This window comes from Aspergillus pseudonomiae (genome assembly GCF_009193645.1).
Source record: "Aspergillus pseudonomiae strain CBS 119388 unplaced genomic scaffold BDV37scaffold_21, whole genome shotgun sequence".
Classification (NCBI taxonomy): domain Eukaryota; kingdom Fungi; phylum Ascomycota; class Eurotiomycetes; order Eurotiales; family Aspergillaceae; genus Aspergillus; species Aspergillus pseudonomiae.
In genome coordinates this window covers 44,361-62,783 of record NW_022476013.1, presented here as the reverse complement: position 1 = coordinate 62,783, position 18,423 = coordinate 44,361, and the positions used below count along the sequence as shown (strand labels likewise).

Sequence of the window (18,423 nt, the reverse complement as noted above, 5' to 3'; positions counted from 1 at the left end):
TCGCGTCGTCCACAACTCCTTTTCTGATTGGCCCTGCCCATTCCGTGACCGCCCTTCCAGCCCACCGCTGACTCAGCTATTCTTTTAGGTTTAGTCCACGGCAAGGGTCAATCACGTGTGAATGACGGCATGTCTTCCTGCAGCTGTATTGCATTGACTACTAGTAGTATCCGAACAGCTTGCGACAGAGGTATGTACTATTGAAAGTACTCACGTCGATTGGAGCTCAGACAGATAGTGCTCTATTTCTCGTCACCGAGACTGCTACACAATGGTCTAATTGATAGTAAGTTTGTATTGGCACTGAATCCATCCCATCTAAGGTCTTTAGGAATTTAACGTCTATATCAGATCTACCTCACCTATTGCATATATACATACAGCCAGTCTACCGTACCTGACTGCGTATGGATTAAAACCATGACCGTCTAGCAAAAGCAGCAATCGAACATATTGAAATCGTTGTCATGATGCTACTCCAATACCTTTTCTTAATCTGCACCCTCGCGTTCCTCGCCGTCGCCAATGTCGAGAAAACGATCTTCATCGCTCCGCAACCCCTCACCATCCCCACGGTCGATCCTACCCTCGATGACCTAGGTCTAGATCGTCTCTCCCCCTCTAGTCCCGTTCTTCGAACCAGAATAAACGCTACATTTCCGACCAACGAGTCCCCGGGTACAGACTCATGGTATTTCCTCGAGAACCTGAACCCCGGCCAACGGTATGAGGTGCGGGTGTGTTGGTTGGCCACTGTACGTCCTTGTATACCCTCCATCGATGTCCAGCAAGGCGATCAAAGAAAATTAGCTGACAAGCAGTCAAAGGAACCGACGGTCTTTACCTTAGCAACGCACACCCTTCCACAAGCCATTGATAATCCCGCCCTCTTCTCCTCGATCAGCCTCTATTCCCAAGCCCATCTCGCCTCCCCTCAGTCTAACGCTGTTCCTCGCAAATTGTCCTCGTTTCATGATCAAGCACCTACCTCTGATTCAGTGCTCTTCCTTCGTGTCACTGCGGCGGCGGACTACTTTTCTCTTAATAAGACACTAATGGAGAATGTCCCCCCGGTTGCAGCGGACATCATCCTCGATCCCTTTTTATGGAACATCTTCCCGCAGTCGCTGGTACCGACGGCATGTTATATATTTGTTGTTGGATGCTTAGCGGTGGTGATCGGATGGTGGGTGTTGGGAGAGCTGGGAAGGGTCGTTGATTACATGAACTCACAGCACCCGGATGATAAGAAAGATAAGTAATGAGCTAAGGTAAATATATATATATGTATTGGTTGTCTGTAAAATTCTGGAAGAACAATGGCAAAATGCTTGAATATCATCTGGCTCAATTTATGCAAACTCTAAGTTTTAAATGGCCTCATCTAGATGTATTACTTGCGTGGCGAGGGATTAACATAACATAATTTCAGAAACACATAAGAATCATGAGGGCATGAGGGAATGGGTCGTTATTTGGAAAGAACCAAAAGAAAAGCAAACGAAACAGCATAACAACATGGGGAATATGTTGCGGGGAGGGTTGAAATGCTCAAAATAACAAATCTGTCAAGAATAGCCCTCTGTCATAAACGCCTGACATAAGAAGACAGAACATTAATCTTCGAAAAAGTGAAGGACAGCCCGGATACCCTTCGACCCTAGCCCATGAGGTGGATAGGCAATGTAAAGGGGATCGTCCTGTGCTCCCAGTTTCGCACGGAACTCGCTCTTGCGAACCAAATGGAACTGCTTCGCCAAGGTTTCATAGGTATGCTGCAGCATCTTCACCTTGGCTCCGTGCATGTTGTGCCCCGGAGTAAGAGTGGTGGTGGCGCCAGCACCAAAAGTAAGCGACTTGACTCCGGACCGAGCCGCTGTCTGGATGGCGTGAGTAACGATATGCTCAATGACACCATTGGGAGACCCGGGGAAGTCAAAGCTGTATTTCACCTGCATGCCATGGGATGGGGATAGGGTGGCCAAAGCGACAAAGGCACAAATAGTACCTTCCTTGTCGACCGCATAGAAATACCAGCGATGGGCATGATCACGCCATGGATGAATCTCAGACAGGTGCACTTGAGTGCCTTTACGGTTGGACAGCCAGTCTTGGATGCGCTGGTCAATCTTCTCGCGGATGTTGTCCGGTACCATCTCACCCTGATTCATGCTCACGAGTTTGATACCCTCGCTCTCCGAGTGTCGGATCTTCCGAGCAATTTCGCCATCTGAAGCAGCTTGGTTGCGGGACGGATCTACACGCTCCTCTGCGATGCAAGACAAACTACGCCAGCCAAGCTTCTCGCCCAGGATCGCCTCAACCTGAGGGGAACATAAGAGCCAAACGGGTTTATACTTGGTCTCCCGGCGCATCCATTGCAGGAACTGAGTGATCACGCGCGAATACTGCCGAGCGTCGCACAGAGGATCACCTGGGATCACTGCATAATTGCTGGTGCTAGGCACGTACGAGATTGCTGCGCCGGTCGCCATGTCACGCCAGATCTTGAATCGCTCATCTCCCCATGATGTAGAGGTCGCATCACCATAATTCGCGATGAGATGCTCTATCGGCTGCAGGTGGCTCTCATCGGGCGCCAAGTGAGTTTTTCTGTCGCGGACCCAGGATGGTTCGACGGTCGAGGACTCTGGGTGCCGCAATTGCAAAGTTGGGGGCTTAGCGGGGAAACTCTTAGGATCACGATAGAAGAGAGAGGCGAGACGAATGTTGCCCAACTTGAGAAGAAGCATCAAGAAACGCTCCAGACCCACGCCAGCACCGGCGTGGGGAGGTGCGCCCCATCGGAAGCCTTCCATATATTCCTCCATGGTGTCAGGATTGATGCCCACACGGCGCATATTTTCCTCGAGCATATGGGGATCATGGATACGCTGACCGCCTGAGACGATCTCTTGGCCCCGAATGAAGATGTCAAAGGAGTTCGTGAAGCGGTTGTCATCAGGATCGGGCATCGTGTAGAAAGGACGTGCACCGATGGGGAACTTGTCGAGAATGTAGTAGTCCGTGCCGTACTTCTCCTTGACGAGCTCGCCGAGGCGAATCTCATCGCGAGTATGTAGGTCATCATCTACCGGCAAGGGATTTCCCTCCTCATCACGCCACCCGGAGTCGTTGAGCATCTTGATACCGTCGGAGAACCGGATGATTGGCGTTTCTTCGAGCCAAACGACGTCGTCGGACGGGAATTGTTGTTTCACAATCTCGATCTCGCGACGGAAGCGGCCATAGACGCCTTTCAGGATACTCTTGATCACAGCATCTAGAACCTCCAGCATCTCATGGTAGTGCTCTTCAATTGCCATTTCAATGTCCAGTCCAGTGTACTCTGTCAAATGGCGATGGGTATTGGAATTCTCCGCGCGGAACACAGCGCCAATTTCATACACTCGACCGAAGTCCGCCGCGATGGCCATCTGTTTGGCCAACTGGGGGCTCTGAGCCAGGAAAGCATCACGACCAAAGTAATTTACCTCAAATACACTGGCTCCAGACTCAGTGGCGGACCCTTGCAGCTTGGGTGTATGAATCTCGATGAAATTCTGCTCATCAAGGGCGGTCCGGAACAGATTTCCCACCGCTGATTGAATGCGGAAGATTGATTGAGATGTGGGCGTACGCAAGTCCAGCAAACGGTTGGTTAGACGCGTGCGGTCAGGGATGTGACTACGCCGACCTTCAACGCGCTCTTCCTCGGGGGTCTGGATCTCGGCCTCATAGACGCTGAACGGGACCGGTTCGTCCCGCCGAACGACAACGTGAATCGCATCAATGGCCAGTTCAACATCATGAATGGTGCACCCTAGCACTGGCACCTCTGGGGCTTGAACCGTGCCACGAACCTGCACTATAGAGCCCACACGCAGGTGTTCGACCCATTGAACCATGGCGATGGAGCTCTTTCCGGGGGATTCATGCAAAACACCCTGAAAAGTGCAAAGCTGTTGGCGAAAAACAAGGAAAACCAATTTGGCACTCATGCGACGGATGATATGCAAACGCGCCGTGAAGAGGACCTCCTTGCCCACCGAGTCCGCCGAGATATTCTCAAACTTGGTCCGGAGCTCCCGCTGGCGAGTGCGCGACTGGAGGAGGGGCAGCTCGCCATAGCGAGCCTTCATCTCTGCAGTCTCTTCACGAGCGGCAGCTGCAACAGCCTCCTTGTGACGTTCAGATTCTTCAGAGTGATGCTCCTCGCTGAGACGAGAGCGCTGTTGTCGGCGCTGCTGACGCGCAAGGCGTTTCTGCTGGTTTTTGCTCATCGTCCCGGTAGTGGGGGACGAAGAGTCATCAGAAACATCATCCGAAGAAGAGGCATAGCCGCCACGATCCCGCAAGAATCCGCTCAGGATACTGCGTCGAGGGGACAATGACCCCGAACGCCTGCTGGGGGCAGGAGACGAGTCATTGGTATCAATTTTGTTGGGGACGATCTTGGAAAGGGCGCGTTTGATGGACATGATTACTGCGTTTGCGTAATGGACGACCGAATCATTCAGAAGAGTAAACTTTGACAAAGCCGCTTTACCCCGTTGAAGGAGGGGCACACAGCGGGACGGGTACGAGTCGGGGAGCCGATCTCTACGACGAGGGCCAGGGTCAATTGGAGAGTGTAAGATTTTTTGAAAGCGCGGGACTCTTGCGGGGGATGTCAGAGAGTTAAATATCGAACTTAAAAAGGAGAAAAGGGTTGAAAGGGGAGAAGCGAGAAGAAAGGTTGCTTTTTGACTTTTGTCAGGGTCCGGAACAAACGTGATGTCATCAGCAGGAGTGCCTCGGAATCTTTCTCAGATTTCTCATGAATGAACCATTTCTTACCAAGCCAAGTTTCCACAGCGTTGGCGTCTAGAATGATCGGATTATGAGACAATTCCCATAGTTCCCTGTTTCTGATTGCCTACCTCCGTTCGGTGACCCCTGGTGCCCTTATCAACCCGGACAAGTCGTCCTCCTCCGGCTACCACTCTACATACAGACGTACATACGTACCTACATACATACATTCTGGTGTCCCCATTCCCGGCTTGGCTTTTTTTTTAGTTCCTCCATGATCCATTCAGGCCATTGATTACTATTCCCCAGTTCTTTTGACTTTCCCCATTTGCCTCCCACGAGAGTCCAAGTCAATTTTCTTCCTCCCGTAATCTTTTTCCGGCTCTTCCTATTCCGTGAATTGCGATCGTCTCTGTACTGATCTTAATCATTCATGGTCGTCTTTTCCTTCCCTTCTGATTCTCCAACCTCCACAACTTGATAATCTGTGTTCGCCCCTTCGACAAGGGCTATATTCTGTTAGTCATGGCGTCGTCGCGATGGTGGCTTCTCGTGCAGGCCGTCTTTTGGCGGTTCCTCATGCGCATTGGCATGTTCATCCACCATATTTCGTTCCCACGGCCGCCTCGTCGCTCCTTCGTCCGATCCATCCCGTCCGGCTCGTCACGGATTGATTTGTACTTCTACTGTCCACCCGAGTACTCTCAAGGTATTAAAGAAGGTCGCAGATTTCCAGTAGTGGTTAACTTTCATGGGGGTGGGTTCACCCTAGGATGTCCGACCGATGATAGTCGCTGGGCCCAGTCCGTCCTGGCGGAAGTGGGCGCCGTCATGGTCAGCGTCGGATACCGTCGAGCCCCCGAACATCCGTTTCCCGCCGCTGTAGATGACGGGGTGCGAGCGATCCAGTATCTCTCTGCCCATGCCATTGAGCTAGGGCTGGACGTCTCACGCATCGCTCTCAGCGGGTTTTCGGCTGGTGGCAATCTGGCGGTCACGGTACCTTTACGCCTCCGCAGTCTAATGTGTCGGGAATCTCGCGACCCATGGCTGGATCGCGCGGAGTCTACCGAACAGCTTGTCGATGCTTCCGCCAGCGACGTCCACATCGTTGCTATCTTTTGCTGGTATCCCATCTTGGATTTTGAAGAACCCCGTGAGCATCGGCGGAATGCGAGTATCATGCCCGATAAGACCCTCCCGGAGTTCTTCACCAATTTATTCGATGAGGCATATTTGCCCGATCTTGTGGACCGCCGGTCGCCGTATGCATCGCCCGTTCGGGCCGCGGATGACCTTCTCGCCGATGCCCTCCCCCATGACATCTTTCTGTACATCTGTGAATGGGACATGCTCCTCAATGAAGGCCAGCAATTCGTGCGTCGTTTACAAGATATTGGCAAGCATGTCCGCGCCATGATGATTGAGAAAGTACCGCATGCCTGGGACAAGTCTCCGAACCCGTGGCGTGATCAGGAACAGGTAGATATCCTCTATCGCGACGCTTGTGCCGACATGAAAGCCATCTTTAATGCGTAGACGTTACACCACAGTTTATATTGCTCATTTGGGCCTACCAGTGGCCTTGCTTTGCTTTTTTTGGATCTTGATAGATGTGCATAAACGGCGTTGGGTCAAGCGAGTCTGCGGTTTCAATAGTGTACAGTACTACGTTCAGTAACAATGAAGACAATCCATTCAATACTATGAACGAAGTACTTGGACAGATTGCAAAAGATATTTTCACGGGAGCTCAACCACTACATCATTGACCAGATACCGTCGCAGGCTTCCGCGCCGTCACCGCAATATACTTCCACCCACGCTGATAGTTGGCGACGATGGCGACTGTGTTGATGAAATAAGCTTCCAAGCCCAAAGCTAACACAATCATGGATGGGATGTACAGGAAATAAGCTAGAAACCGAATCATTGGTTTGACATTTTGCGAAATATCGCTCTCCTGAACATCCTCAAAGCCAGCCTTGTTCAGCATCCCAACCAAGCCTTGCTGTGGGCAAGCTTGTTCGCTTCGGTCCTCTGAGGGTGACGGCCCGGATTGTCCATTTGCCGCCTTTGAGATAGCGCCATGCAAGCGAACCTTGTCCATAGCCTCCTTTTCCGATTGGCTTGTTTGCTGAATATCGTCGCCACTCCAGTGGTCATATTCGTATAGGGCGATCCTGCCTCCGGGTTTGAGTGTTCGGTAGAATTCTGACAAGACGCGGTTCAAGTCGGTCGCGTGGACCAATGTCTCTACGGTGTAGATGCCGTCCAGGGAACCCTTTCCCACCGTTTGAAGATCATGGTAGTCACCTTGCTCGACCGTCAATGCATCCAAGGGCGTAACCGTGTCTGACTTGTGCTTGGCGTTCCAGTCAACTTTACCAATAGCCTCCCGGACGTTCTGTTGTGCTTGTTGGACGTGCTCTGGGAGAACATCGATGGCATGCACTTGCAGGCCCTTCTGCGTGAAATGGATCGCCACTTGGCCGTCTCCGCAACCGGCATCGAGAACTCGGGCACCCGGGTTCAAATTCAGTGATTGAAACACTTGATCTTCCATCGCAACAAGCGCCTGGTGGACCGGAAATGGCCACCAGACATCTGGGGAGTAGTAGCCTAGGTGGGCACGGCCGCCGTAGACGATCCAATTTCCGAGACGGGTTTCGAGGGAGCTGTAATACCGCTTGACGCCGTCCATAGTTAGGGTGTAAATACAGGAGTTCTGTCCACTCGACGCTGCTGCAAGAGCCAAACTAGAAAGTTGGGCACTCCACCCATGCTTATATGCACATGTCCCATTGATATGAGCTTAAGCACTAAACCAATGGGGATACCAGCTTTGGTCGTCAGAGTTTGATTTCTCCAATGGTGGAATGCCATTCTGGCTCCCGGTTTGCTAGAGAGTCTGCAAAGCTATATACCCCTTTGTTTCGGTATTTTGAGACCCTTGCCGCATTGACGGGTCGTGGAGACCAGGCAGGCGGCCGACTAGGTTTGTATTGTTCATTGAGCTCTTTGGATATTGTTCTTTTTGGCAACGAACTATCCATGGGTCCAGCCGTTGGATCGTCTTTGTGATTGGCATACTGTGTATTTGCCAAGAGCACCCATTTCTCGGCGACTCGTACTGAGGCCTGATTTGATAAGCTTTAGAAAGAGGTGTGGGCTAGACTATCGAGATAGTTTGTTGCCAAGCAAGCAAGCAATCGACGATCAGTGAATCGGGAGCATCGGTGCCCTTCAAGATTTGCCTCATGCGGAAACCAACTCAACATCAGCCTTTTCATGCTTCGCTCGAAATCGCCCATCTGGTGCCCCCATTGTGGCCGTAACTTGCTCTATAGAACACTAGGAGAATCGCATTCTATCATTACTATGTGTTCTATTCCGTAGTACTACACGCCATTTTAGGCTGCCAGATATCAGAACAGAATTTATATAAACCGAGGTTATACCCATCAATATGATGCAATACATAGAGTATGGTCGGTTAGGGACAAAAGCTATCTCTAACTTGACGCTGCTGAAGTCTGAGGACAGCCTTCAGCGTTCAGTGGCGCACTTCTTCACTTGAACTGGAAGCGGCCAATTTTTTTGTCAACTAAAAATATATTCCGCTGGGGGTATTGTCAGAACATCTGGCTGGCTGGCATACCCTCCAATTGTATATTATCTCCTTCCATGATTCACCGACAAGATAGGTACTGACCACGTAGTTCCAGGCTCTACTTCAACAGTTTATGTGTCTGAAAGCTTATGGTTCCCTCATCTGGATAAGTCGGACTCCAGCTGTGTTGTTGATAAGGCTCCAGCGCCCATACAAAGCAGATCCAATCCGCTTCATCTTCGTCTTGGACAGTCACAGAATCCTTAGATAACCTCCTCTCAATGCAACCTGTACAACGGGGAAATAGTAAAAGACTGCCTTTCTAGCCCACGAAAATACTCTCGATGCTCTCTTCCATCCAAACAGTCTACACATCCATAGCCTTCGTGATCCTTAACCTAGATTGCGGGATGTATTAGTGTGAACATTTGCATCAATCTTAGAGTCCTTCCATATTTGTATATATACAGTATTCATTGGGAGAATGTACTACGCAGCTACAGAAGCACAGGTAGTATATTTCCCAAGAGTGAATTTCATTCTATACCATGCATTATCATACATTCACCAATCACATCATCATGCGTACCAAGTAGGTGGACCAAATCAAACAAGGCATGGTAGGTATCTCTCGCAAGATCAGGGAGAAAATGAGAAAAAAATATATCAACAGTTGAAATAACACAATGACGCTCCAGACGCCACGCTAACAGCAGCATAAAAAACTTTTCTTTTTTGGAAAGAGTCGTTAAGCAACGCTCAAGAAAGGGGTATTGAGAACTGAAAAGGGGAGGGAAGAATGTAATTGTTTTCCTTCAAGGAGAACGGATTTACTCTTCATCAGTGCCCGTTTCGTCACTGAGATCATCGTCCGACTCGAAATCGTCAGCCTCACTATCGGATTCATCCTGGTCATCACCAGGGATACCGCGCCAGTGGATGTAGTCAGCTTCCACCCAGTGCCGGCTGCGGGGGAGCTGGTACGGGTCAAATGGGAAGTATGCATCGAGTTGATAACCGAGATCATCACCGGCACGAGTCTCTCGTTCGACTATGCTGAATCGCGGGTCTGCCAGGGCGGACAGATTCCGGAAAGATGTCATGCGGATTCGCTTATTCGTTTCAAGAATGCTGAACACGTACATCAAATTCAGGTGCTGGGACATCCGTGCGAACTCTGATACGATGGCGGGCGAGCACACCTTCAGCGGGTTCAGCTTGGAATAGATGGTCTGGTGGAGGGCTTCCTTCACCATTGGCGGGAAGGTGATGTCTTCTAGCTCAAGCTCATCTACTTGCTCGATGCTATCGCCCTCTGTTGCGGCAGTGGTCAGGTCCCGCCAGCGGAAGCAGAAAATGTAGAGTAAGGCCTGCGCGGTGGAGTAGAAGGGGCCATAGCGACGGAGATCAGGACCCCGGCAGGAAGGCTCGTAGAGGTCACGCAGATCCCGCAAGTGTCCGCCTAGCAGACCGAAAACATCTCGCACAATCTCACCAGAGATGTGTGCACCTCGGGCAACGAAACTGGCGAGGTATGCGGCGGCAGATTGACGTGTGATGGCTGGCTGCAGCTTATTGAAAACAATCTCGATGCATGCCGTGGTAAAGCGGTCAACAAGATCTGGGGACGACTGAGAGAAGTGGAAAAGGAGGAATTGGGAATGGCGTGAGCGGTAAGTCGGAAGGATAATGCTTTGAAAGTGGCTAAGTAGGAGATCGAGCGTATTCTCCTTGTCGTCCAAGGTGCCGGAGGCGAAGGTCGGCGTATAGTATTCAAACAAAGAATCAATCATGCCATCCAGCTTGAGAACGTTATCTTTTATCGTCTTAATCCGCCGAGACTCGGTATCTATCGAGTCATCGCTCACGACCGATGCATTGTCATCGTCATCGTCCTCACCAAAGACAATGGCCCCAGGAGAGACAGCATGCAGAACCTCCTCTTCCTCTTCATCATCAAGATCGTCCATGTCCACCTGAATCTGAACGTCAATCTTAACGATTTTTTCAGTGAGGAGAGCAAGGATGTCCGCCTGGAGTTCTGGGGTATAGCCAATTACTCTGATGAGGTTTTGCGTGTACGCAATGTTGGCCTTTGGAGAATCGGTATCAAAAGGAAACTGCATGGACAAGACGGGCGACAATGACCCGCTACCGGACGGGATCAAATGCACTATATGACGAAGAGCCATGTGGACCCGGGTGTAGATCTCCGGCACGAGGACGGGAGCATAGCCCGGCAGCTTGCCCGTGCCCTTGGGAAGCTCGCCTAGGTATGTGACGAGCATTTTGAGCACCGGTCCCAGATAGCTTCCCTGGGCGGCCGCAAGATTACCTAGGAAGCGAATATACAACTTAACGTAGGACTCGTCGCGCCCGAGCCATACACTGTTTAAAACAGCGTTGACCAGCCCGTTGCAGCTGCGATCCAAGGAAGCCACGTTTGACAGAAGGCCCAGAAGATGATATCTTAAAGTCGTGTGTGTAGGTACATCGTAGGAAAACATGCCATCCTCTTCCCCACGCCGGGGATCCACCGAGAAGATTTCTTTGATGCGGTCGTAGGCTTCACTATCGGTGCCTGAGATATGCCGTTGAATAGCACGGCGCACCTCCTCGCGAACCACGGCCGCACTCTTCTCCGGGGCCCCGGTGTTCCCTTGCACCCTTTCATCGAACGAAACCATTTCAACATCCTTGAACTGCACCCGAGCCCGCTTCCTCGGGCTGGGGAGCCCCTCGCCGTCGGAAGAACCAGAAGACGAGGGGGACAGGGAAAGATTCATATCCTCCATTTTATGTTTGATACCGGCCGTGGGAGTTTCCTTAGCAGTTTTCAAGATGGGAACAGGAGAAGACGTGGCTAGCATCTTGGAGCGGCTAGGTTGTCTAATTCCCGTTGCTGGGTTGCGCGAGGGCGTGGCGAGGGCGACCATGATAGGTCAGCAGGAATGTTCAGATATGCAGCTGGAAGGAAGGGAGACTTTGCCCAATGCTCGTCATTTATTGGACCCTAGAACTCTCGCTATAACACAAGCCGAGTGTTGGAGAACAAGAGCACACGACACCGCCAGCGTGGTCAAACCTCGAATGTTTCGCTGATGCTACAGATGATAGGCGCACTGGGAGTTAATGGTGACCGAAGACAGCCCCATCTGTCATCTAACACACACAATATTGTAGCAAGCCGTGCATTAGACGTAAGCAGATGAGAAGGAGCTGGTCTTACGAGGGACACCGACAGAGGCGGAGAAGCATCCTGCTTGAAATTTTTCTTGTGGGGCATCAGTGGAGCTTATCCCCGTGACCAGCGCGTGACCGGCGCGTAACCGTGCACCACTCAGCGCCTGATTGGGCAATATGGAAGGCTTCCTAGTACCTTCTAAGGAGTAGTAATGGCGTTCTTTGTACTCAGGGTAGACTTGTAGATACGTGGTTTAGGTTTAAAACTGCAGGCATGGTCTCTAATCCTACTCGATTGAAAGCACAGAGATGAGACTCATCGTCCGTTCCTTCGATTTCGTGTACCATAACATAACCCATCACGAAAATACAATATGTAAATTGAAACATGGTCCACAAGATAATAGAAAAAAAATCACACAAGGAACAGATCCTCTCCCAATGGTATAAAGCCGGTGAAAAAGCACACATAAACAGACGAATTCGTTAAAGAGCGAATATTAGTAGGTCATAACAGATGATGAGACAAAAATCCAGTTCTTTCCACTTCCGGTCGACGCCATCGAGCCATTTCCGCATGACAATGAAGCTTCATAGCCACTGTCCGGAAGCAATTGGGCCCATTCGATCGTCAAAGATGCTTCCGTAAAGATCTTCAATTTCTACCAGGTATTCATCCACGGTGAACTTCATCAGGCCTTTGTTCTGCAAAATAAGCTCCTCTTCATCGAGCACACGAGTGCCACCAAACTCTTCCACGACCTCATTCACTTGCTCCAGCTCCTTTCCAAAGGGGTGTGGTTCGGGGCTGGAGTATTCCTGGGCTGGGCGAACTGCAGGACTGCTGCGCACGGAATTTAATGGAGGAGGCGAGAGCCGAGAGATGGAGCGCTGACGAGCCAACTCTTGGTGGGAGCGCTTCGTATGGGAAAGCGCCCGCTTGGGAACCAAGGGCGCATCCGTAGATGATGCAGTCGATGTAGAGGATCGAGGATGGCTGGTAACAGTGGCTGAGCGCTTGGGGAAATATGACGATAGAGGGTTGGGCTCGACGGGAGAGTCGCTGGGTGTTGTGACGGGCGACCCGAAACTCTGATGCGCAAAAGATAATTCTGAGTCATCTGGAGATTGAAGAGATGACGTAGATGACGATCCCGCTGAATGAAGATCGGGCGCATTGTAAGCGAGCATATTCGTGGTGGACAGCAACTCCACCGGAGCTGAGATCTTGCCCCGATTGATGGTTCCAGCAGAGAATTTGACTTGGCCTTCCCGGTAGGGCATCGGTGCCGATACCTCGGGGCGCTTGTGGCGCTTGGTAAATGCTCGGGTCAGCGAGGACATGGTGGTGGTTCCGAGAGTGTAAGCGATGCGATATAGTAGTCAATAACTTTCAACCAAGGAAGCGGGTTGAGGACCGAGATATAGGTTAATTGTATCGCAGCAGCTGTTTTTGATCAACTGTCACGTCAACTGTCACTCTTCCTTATCAAATAGTCCTCCTATTTTTAGTGCCTGCCAAACGTTCGTTTGCGGTACCGATAAAGAATGCGTGGTGGATGATTGCGGGGTTGGCACCAGAAGGAATGGAAGGTCAGTGACTGGAATGTCCGCTATCAGATATGGACGGTGCGCTTTGATATAAGGTTCTTTTTTTAGTTGTTTTTCAGTCTCCGTTGCTCATCGAAGATCAACGTTTCTGGATATTTCATTCAATGAAAGTTGAGGCGGAGATTCCTTTTTCTTGCACAGCAGAAAATCGGATGGTGGGAAGTCCGTCTCAAGTGGGTGGATTGCTCGACTCAAGGGGTGGAATAATTGCAGCAGCACTCTGTACTGGGTAAATCGGGGCGGACAACCAGGACGCGCCACGGGGTTTTAATAAGGAAGGGTAAAAAGTACCAAATCAAGGATGGAAGGAGGGAATCCAGGACAAGAGAATGGAATGAAAGAATAAGAAGTGAAATAATTGATCCAAGGCAAAAAAATCCCCCAGGGAGGAATGGACCACGAAATGAAGAAAAGGAAGAAAAGAAACGAAGCCAGTGAAGTATGTAATTAAACGAGAGGGGAAGAAGAAAAGGGACGGTAGAAAAAGGTAGGGGCAGCGGCGAATGCCTTATGGGTGTGTTCCAGGCTTTTTGATCCACCAGGCTGATGGACACCCATTTAGAGTTTTACCTGCTTGTCCCCCTCAAGGTTATCCAGTCACCATCTGTTCGTCGGATGCTTCCCGCTTTTCCCACGGTTCGGTCAGTTACCTTTCTATGGTTCAAACAGCCTGTTCCTTGGTGAACAATAGAAAAACTTTCGCCTTCCGTTAGGGACCCTGATTCTGGTGGTTTCTAATGCGTGAATTTCGGTCTTTTTCAGGTTCGAGAACCTATGTGTGATCCATGGGAAACCGCAAAGTGCCGATGTTGACCCAGAGTACGCCGTACGGAGTAAATATGGTATGTTTTCTCTTCCCCCCAGTACGGAAGTATCCCCCATAAGGAAGGGGCCCAAAAATCAATCAATCTGTGTATCTATTAATGGAGAAGTGATTATCTCTGCTGACCTCAGGCAGACTTCTTTGCATGGTCCGGTCTTCCGACGGCCAAGACCACTTGATGTGACTATCCCACGCGGTTCCTTGCAACCTGCCATTCGGTAGATATGGTCGATGCGAAGCGCCGGGGCTGTCTCTCAGCTGCGTGGCACCTGTACGACGCAGAGTGATGGCCATTAAATTAAACCATAACCTAACCATTACTACTCAATACCCAGGTAACCTCTACGTTACCCCCTCCTGAATACCATCCCTCTCCAAGGAGAATAATTGTATCCTCCTTCGACCCGTGCCCTAGATACCAATATGAGACGGAAAGACCCCTGGTATCTCCGCCCTGAGACGAAAATTCTATGTCCCTGATTAATTTTTATTTTATTTCACCTCTCCAACGACGAAAAAAAGAGCAATCATAACGACCTAAGCACTATCGCACTGCAATGGCCAAGCGACGGTGCCGGAGTTGGTGTCAGGAACGGCAACGGAATGACCTCTCAGGAGCGCCATGTACCATCAGCAGTGGGGATGAAACAACTCTGCGGCGGCCGTGTCTCAGCGTATCGCCAGCCAACCAAAGTACTATTAGTGCTTGCATGACTGTGGAGTGTGTGATCTACGAAGTATGATAGGTAAACTTTCCCCCTGTGGTATATGATTGATCAGTCCAACATACTTCCCACTGTATGCTTTTAAGGTAGTATCAGTTTTCATTCATTCCTTTGTTTTCAGAGGGCCTATTTGTCGCACAAAAGCGTGTTGAGACTCCTGAGCCGATCTGAAATCTGATCCCGACAATGGGCTTTCGGTGTCAATGCGCGCGGGTCAACCCCACCCAGTGGGTAAACTTAATACACACAGTAAATTGTGGACTTCGTTTACAACTCTCTTTTTATTGTCACAAGGGCCAACAGAGCGCGGATATATCACCCACCATGGAGGTCCTTCTGATTAACGAGTTACCATATCAGGCTAGCCCCCACTGCTACTTTTCTCGTCTCTGTCTTTTTTTTTTTTTTTTTTTTTTTTTTTTTTTTTTTTTCAGCTTTTTTTTTTCTTCCCATGTGGGATTTGCAGATAATCCTGGTCGTACATAATGAAAGAAACTAACAAAAGCAATAACTGATATTGTAATTCTACCTGTCACTTGCATATTGTGAATTGGTTAATTTTTTTTTTCTTTGTTTCCACGCCTCCCGCATCACACTGTCCCATCTTCCCATCGCTAAGCGATACTGTGACCTCCATCGCCAAATCCCGGGTCACTTGAGTAATTCCTGTCGGCTTTACTCTGGAAAATTGAATCTCCAAATTAAAAGGTGGTCCTGATTGGCTAGACGGGCCGTTTCACACTAGGACCGTTTTCGACCAGGATCTGGACGATCGTTGCCATGTACAGACATGCCCTCCGTTCTCATTTTCGATCACCATTCAGTTGCAATTTAGATCAAACCGGGTATCAACGTTTTCATTGCATGTCAGACGGAAGGCAAACAGGACTATACACACAGAACGGACAAAAAAGCTTTCTACACTGACGCAATGCGCGCACAATAGCCTCCTTGCTTAGGATATTTTCCCCCGTTTCTAGAACCTCAGTCTTCATCCATCGACTCCCAGCCATCCGCACCGCCGGCGGCCGCACCAACCTCCTGCGCGGCGTCCTCTTCATCTGACTCATTCTGATCTGCCTGCACACCCACTGTGCGCTCCTGCACCTCACCTTCCAGACTGGGCAGCCGCGACACGAATGCCCGGCGGACTGCGGCGTTGGTGGAAGTATCCCAGATCTGTACGACGCCCTTGCTGCCGGCCACGGCCAGTCGGAAGCTGACCTCTGGATCGGGGGCGAATGTAGTCGAGAAAACTTTGCCCACCTCCAGCTTGCGTGAGACGACCATGCTAGGCTTGTCGTTCTCGACGTTCCACAGTTTAACCTGCTTGTCTGTGCTACCGGTGACGAGGAAACCCGGAATGGCGGAGTTAATGTCGAAAGCTGACACCGAGTCGTCGTGCGCCTGCAGGGACCACACGGGTTTCGAATCCTTAGGGTTGGCGGGGACGTTTCGCACATCGTAGCGATAGACCATACCGCCGTCTGTCGTCACGTAGAAGTAGTTGGGATCGTGCATATCCCAGCGTACGTTCTCGACATCTGTGTCCACACCCCACCGGGCCTTGGAGTCGGGGGCTCTCATGTCCGCAGCCACCACGGTGCGGTCGTAACTGCCACTCAGCAAGACGGTGGACTCCTTCGGGTGCCAGTCCAAGGAGCACACCTTGTCGGTGTGGTGGGTGTAGGACTTGGCGCATTTTGTGGTATTGAGATCCCAAAGTTTAACCGTTCGATCGGCCGAGGCGGAGGCAAGGAGATTGCGATGTTGCCGGTTCGCAGCCAGCGCGAGCACCGCGTCAACGTGGAACTCGTCGTTCGCCTTGGTCTTCTTCTTCTTTGGCTTCTTGGCTTCACCTTCACCACCCTGGCCCAGGATGGCGTTGGGGTACATGCAGTCGACAATGTCCAGATCCCAAATCTCGATATCGGGCTCCATCGTTCCAACAGCCACGAAGTTTCCTGTAGTGCGGCCCTCGGCGGTCTTGCCAACAGGCATGTCCAACCATTCAGTGCAGAGAGGAATGGCCGGCAGCATGATGTCATGGTGCACGTAGAGATTGGCGTCCTGGTCCTCGTAGACGTAGACCTCGAGGTGTGCGACTTCATCCTCCACCTTACCCGCAAGCACCAAGTTATCGGTGGGAAGGATCTGCAGCTCCTCTCTCTCTTCATCCTCCTCCTCCGGTGGCATCACCAGGTACGGATCCGCCTCGTTAGGCTGGTGGTAAGCAAGGGACTTGACATTGCCGAACATGGTAGTCTTCTCGCCATCCTCGTCGACCTCATCACTGTCGTAATGGTCGAGATCATATTCCTTCAAGTCATCGTCACTACAGCCAGGTCAGCTTCAAGCATCCAACCAACCCGCACACGGCCAGAAAACACCCAAACATACTCAGCATTGGCCGCCTCCGTCTTCTTTCCCGAATCCTCCTCCATAACATCCTTCTTGTCATCCTCCTCCATAGCCTCATCATCCTCCTCATCCCCATCCCCATCCTGAGCAGCCTTCAGATCACTCTGAGCATCCTCAAGCTGCATCTTCGCGAGAGTCGATATCCGATTCATCTCCTCTTCATCAATCTCATACTTAGTCGGCATCTGGGCCGCGACACCCCGTCGCACCCAGGAAGTAGTTGTAATCATAGAAGACATCGTGAAAGGCAATTAAAAAGAAAAACAGAATCAGAAATCGTCAAACTTTTAAGGTCGTAAAGATGTGAGCAAATCTATTCAATAGAGAAAAATATTCAAAAAAACTTTTATCTTTGAAATTCCGTAAAAGAATCATTAAATTGACCTGATCAAACCAGTGTCAATATGATCCACAAGAAGAAGAGTCTTGTGGATTGCGATAGTTAGATAGAGCATCAACGCTGGTTGCTCTTTTTTTTTTTTTTTTTTTCTTTGATGGCCCCTCAGTTTCCGCCCGGCAGAACTTCGCTCATGGCTTCACCGCCCGGGATATGGATTCGGAGATTTCTCGTATGCGCCGCTTTGATGATCTATAATTCTACGTTGGTTTTATCTTGCAATTTTTGGGGGAAATCAGAACCTCTCTTATTTTAGAAATCTACGGAAAGGAAAACTAGATCCAAGATGCATTCCCACCTCCACACACCCTACAATGCCAGTCCGTCACTCCCCCATTCCTCCATACAACTAAACCCCATACTAACGTGACTTGAATTGAATGACAGATTGCGAAGCAATCATGACGGCGTTGGACGAATGCCACGCCAAGGGCTTCCTGCACAAGGCCCTCGGAAACTGCAACGATATCAAGCGCGACGTGAACAAGTGTCTGGCCGCGGAGCGGTACGAGCGGGCCAAGCGGAACCGCGATGCGGCGAGGGAGAACCGGAAGCGAATCGAGAAGATCTGGGCGGATGAGAAGGCCTTTGAGCAGGGATTCTCGTCTACGCCTTCGGGTGTTGGGGCTGAGAAGAAGGATTAGGTTTGGTTGGTGATGGTGGAGGGCTGTATTGTATGTTGATTGATTGCATTGCTGTGTTGGATGGCGGATGGCGTTTTGGGATCTTCTCTTCTCTTCTTTGTTCTTTTCTTTCCCTCTCTTTTGGGTCTATGAGTGAGTTGTATGATTAGATGGGGGGTGTGGACTATGATGGGAATGAATGGATGGATTTACATCGATTGTGTTCATTGGAA

At 50.4% G+C, this 18,423-nt stretch overlaps 8 protein-coding genes across 8 annotated transcripts; 3 read left to right on the top strand and 5 right to left on the bottom strand.

Moving 5' to 3' along the window:
- The first annotated feature begins 213 nt into the window (after positions 1–213).
- On the top strand, positions 214–1,439 carry BDV37DRAFT_86240 (uncharacterized protein). Its single transcript, XM_032091357.1, has 3 exons — positions 214–286; positions 332–755; positions 828–1,439. Exons 2-3 carry the CDS (start codon positions 468–470, stop codon positions 1,260–1,262), a joined length of 723 nt encoding a protein of 240 aa, XP_031942994.1. The 5' UTR covers positions 214–286; positions 332–467; the 3' UTR covers positions 1,263–1,439.
- On the bottom strand, positions 1,440–4,900 carry erdS (aspartyl-tRNA synthetase, cytoplasmic). The gene has a single exon (XM_032091356.1). The coding sequence runs from the start codon at positions 4,479–4,481 to the stop codon at positions 1,617–1,619; it is 2,865 nt and encodes a 954-aa protein (XP_031942993.1). The 5' UTR covers positions 4,482–4,900; the 3' UTR covers positions 1,440–1,616.
- On the top strand, positions 4,611–6,446 carry BDV37DRAFT_86169 (alpha/beta hydrolase). The gene has a single exon (XM_032091353.1). The coding sequence runs from the start codon at positions 5,320–5,322 to the stop codon at positions 6,331–6,333; it is 1,014 nt and encodes a 337-aa protein (XP_031942992.1). The 5' UTR covers positions 4,611–5,319; the 3' UTR covers positions 6,334–6,446.
- On the bottom strand, positions 6,447–8,195 carry BDV37DRAFT_86170 (class I SAM-dependent methyltransferase). Its single transcript, XM_032091354.1, has one exon. It carries the CDS (start codon positions 7,496–7,498, stop codon positions 6,560–6,562), a length of 939 nt encoding a protein of 312 aa, XP_031942991.1. The 5' UTR covers positions 7,499–8,195; the 3' UTR covers positions 6,447–6,559.
- A 968-nt stretch (positions 8,196–9,163) lies between these two features.
- On the bottom strand, positions 9,164–11,794 carry BDV37DRAFT_86172 (rDNA-binding RNA polymerase I transcriptional factor). The gene has a single exon (XM_032091355.1). It carries the CDS (start codon positions 11,341–11,343, stop codon positions 9,238–9,240), a length of 2,106 nt encoding a protein of 701 aa, XP_031942990.1. The 5' UTR covers positions 11,344–11,794; the 3' UTR covers positions 9,164–9,237.
- Positions 11,795–12,181: 387 nt separating this feature from the next.
- On the bottom strand, positions 12,182–12,934 carry BDV37DRAFT_281506 (uncharacterized protein; the record flags this gene model as incomplete). The annotated part of the gene is made up of 1 exon (XM_032086825.1): positions 12,182–12,934. One exon carries the CDS (start codon positions 12,932–12,934, stop codon positions 12,182–12,184), a length of 753 nt encoding a protein of 250 aa, XP_031942989.1.
- Positions 12,935–15,547: 2,613 nt separating this feature from the next.
- Positions 15,548–17,623, bottom strand: BDV37DRAFT_86161 (rRNA-processing protein PWP1). The gene is made up of 2 exons (XM_032091352.1): positions 17,150–17,623; positions 15,548–17,084 (listed from the first exon to the last, which is right to left on the bottom strand). The coding sequence occupies exons 1-2, from the start codon at positions 17,407–17,409 to the stop codon at positions 15,734–15,736; spliced, it is 1,611 nt and encodes a 536-aa protein (XP_031942988.1). The 5' UTR covers positions 17,410–17,623; the 3' UTR covers positions 15,548–15,733.
- A 174-nt stretch (positions 17,624–17,797) lies between these two features.
- BDV37DRAFT_86159 (UPF0287-domain-containing protein) lies at positions 17,798–18,371 on the top strand. The gene is made up of 2 exons (XM_032091351.1): positions 17,798–17,887; positions 17,955–18,371. Exons 1-2 carry the CDS (start codon positions 17,854–17,856, stop codon positions 18,209–18,211), a joined length of 291 nt encoding a protein of 96 aa, XP_031942987.1. The 5' UTR covers positions 17,798–17,853; the 3' UTR covers positions 18,212–18,371.
- The last annotated feature ends 52 nt before the right edge of the window (positions 18,372–18,423 follow it).

Excerpts from the sequence above, each read along its gene's own strand:
- BDV37DRAFT_86159 (XM_032091351.1), top strand. The coding sequence starts at position 17,854 with ATGCATTCCCACCTCCACACACCCTACAATGCCA. Across the intron at positions 17,888-17,954 it reads CCACACACCCTACAATGCCA|ATTGCGAAGCAATCATGACG; the intron begins GTCCGTCACTCC and ends ATTGAATGACAG.
- BDV37DRAFT_86240 (XM_032091357.1), top strand. The coding sequence starts at position 468 with ATGATGCTACTCCAATACCTTTTCTTAATCTGCACCCTCGCGTTCCTC. Across the intron at positions 756-827 it reads GGGTGTGTTGGTTGGCCACT|GAACCGACGGTCTTTACCTT; the intron begins GTACGTCCTTGT and ends AAGCAGTCAAAG.
- BDV37DRAFT_86169 (XM_032091353.1), top strand. The coding sequence starts at position 5,320 with ATGGCGTCGTCGCGATGGTGGCTTCTCGTGCAGGCCGTCTTTTGGCGG.
- BDV37DRAFT_86161 (XM_032091352.1), bottom strand. The coding sequence starts at position 17,409 with ATGTCTTCTATGATTACAACTACTTCCTGGGTGCGACGGGGTGTCGCG. Across the intron at positions 17,085-17,149 it reads ACGGAGGCGGCCAATGCTGA|TGACGATGACTTGAAGGAAT; the intron begins GTATGTTTGGGT and ends ACCTGGCTGTAG.
- BDV37DRAFT_86170 (XM_032091354.1), bottom strand. The coding sequence starts at position 7,498 with ATGGACGGCGTCAAGCGGTATTACAGCTCCCTCGAAACCCGTCTCGGA.
- BDV37DRAFT_86172 (XM_032091355.1), bottom strand. The coding sequence starts at position 11,343 with ATGGTCGCCCTCGCCACGCCCTCGCGCAACCCAGCAACGGGAATTAGA.
- erdS (XM_032091356.1), bottom strand. The coding sequence starts at position 4,481 with ATGTCCATCAAACGCGCCCTTTCCAAGATCGTCCCCAACAAAATTGAT.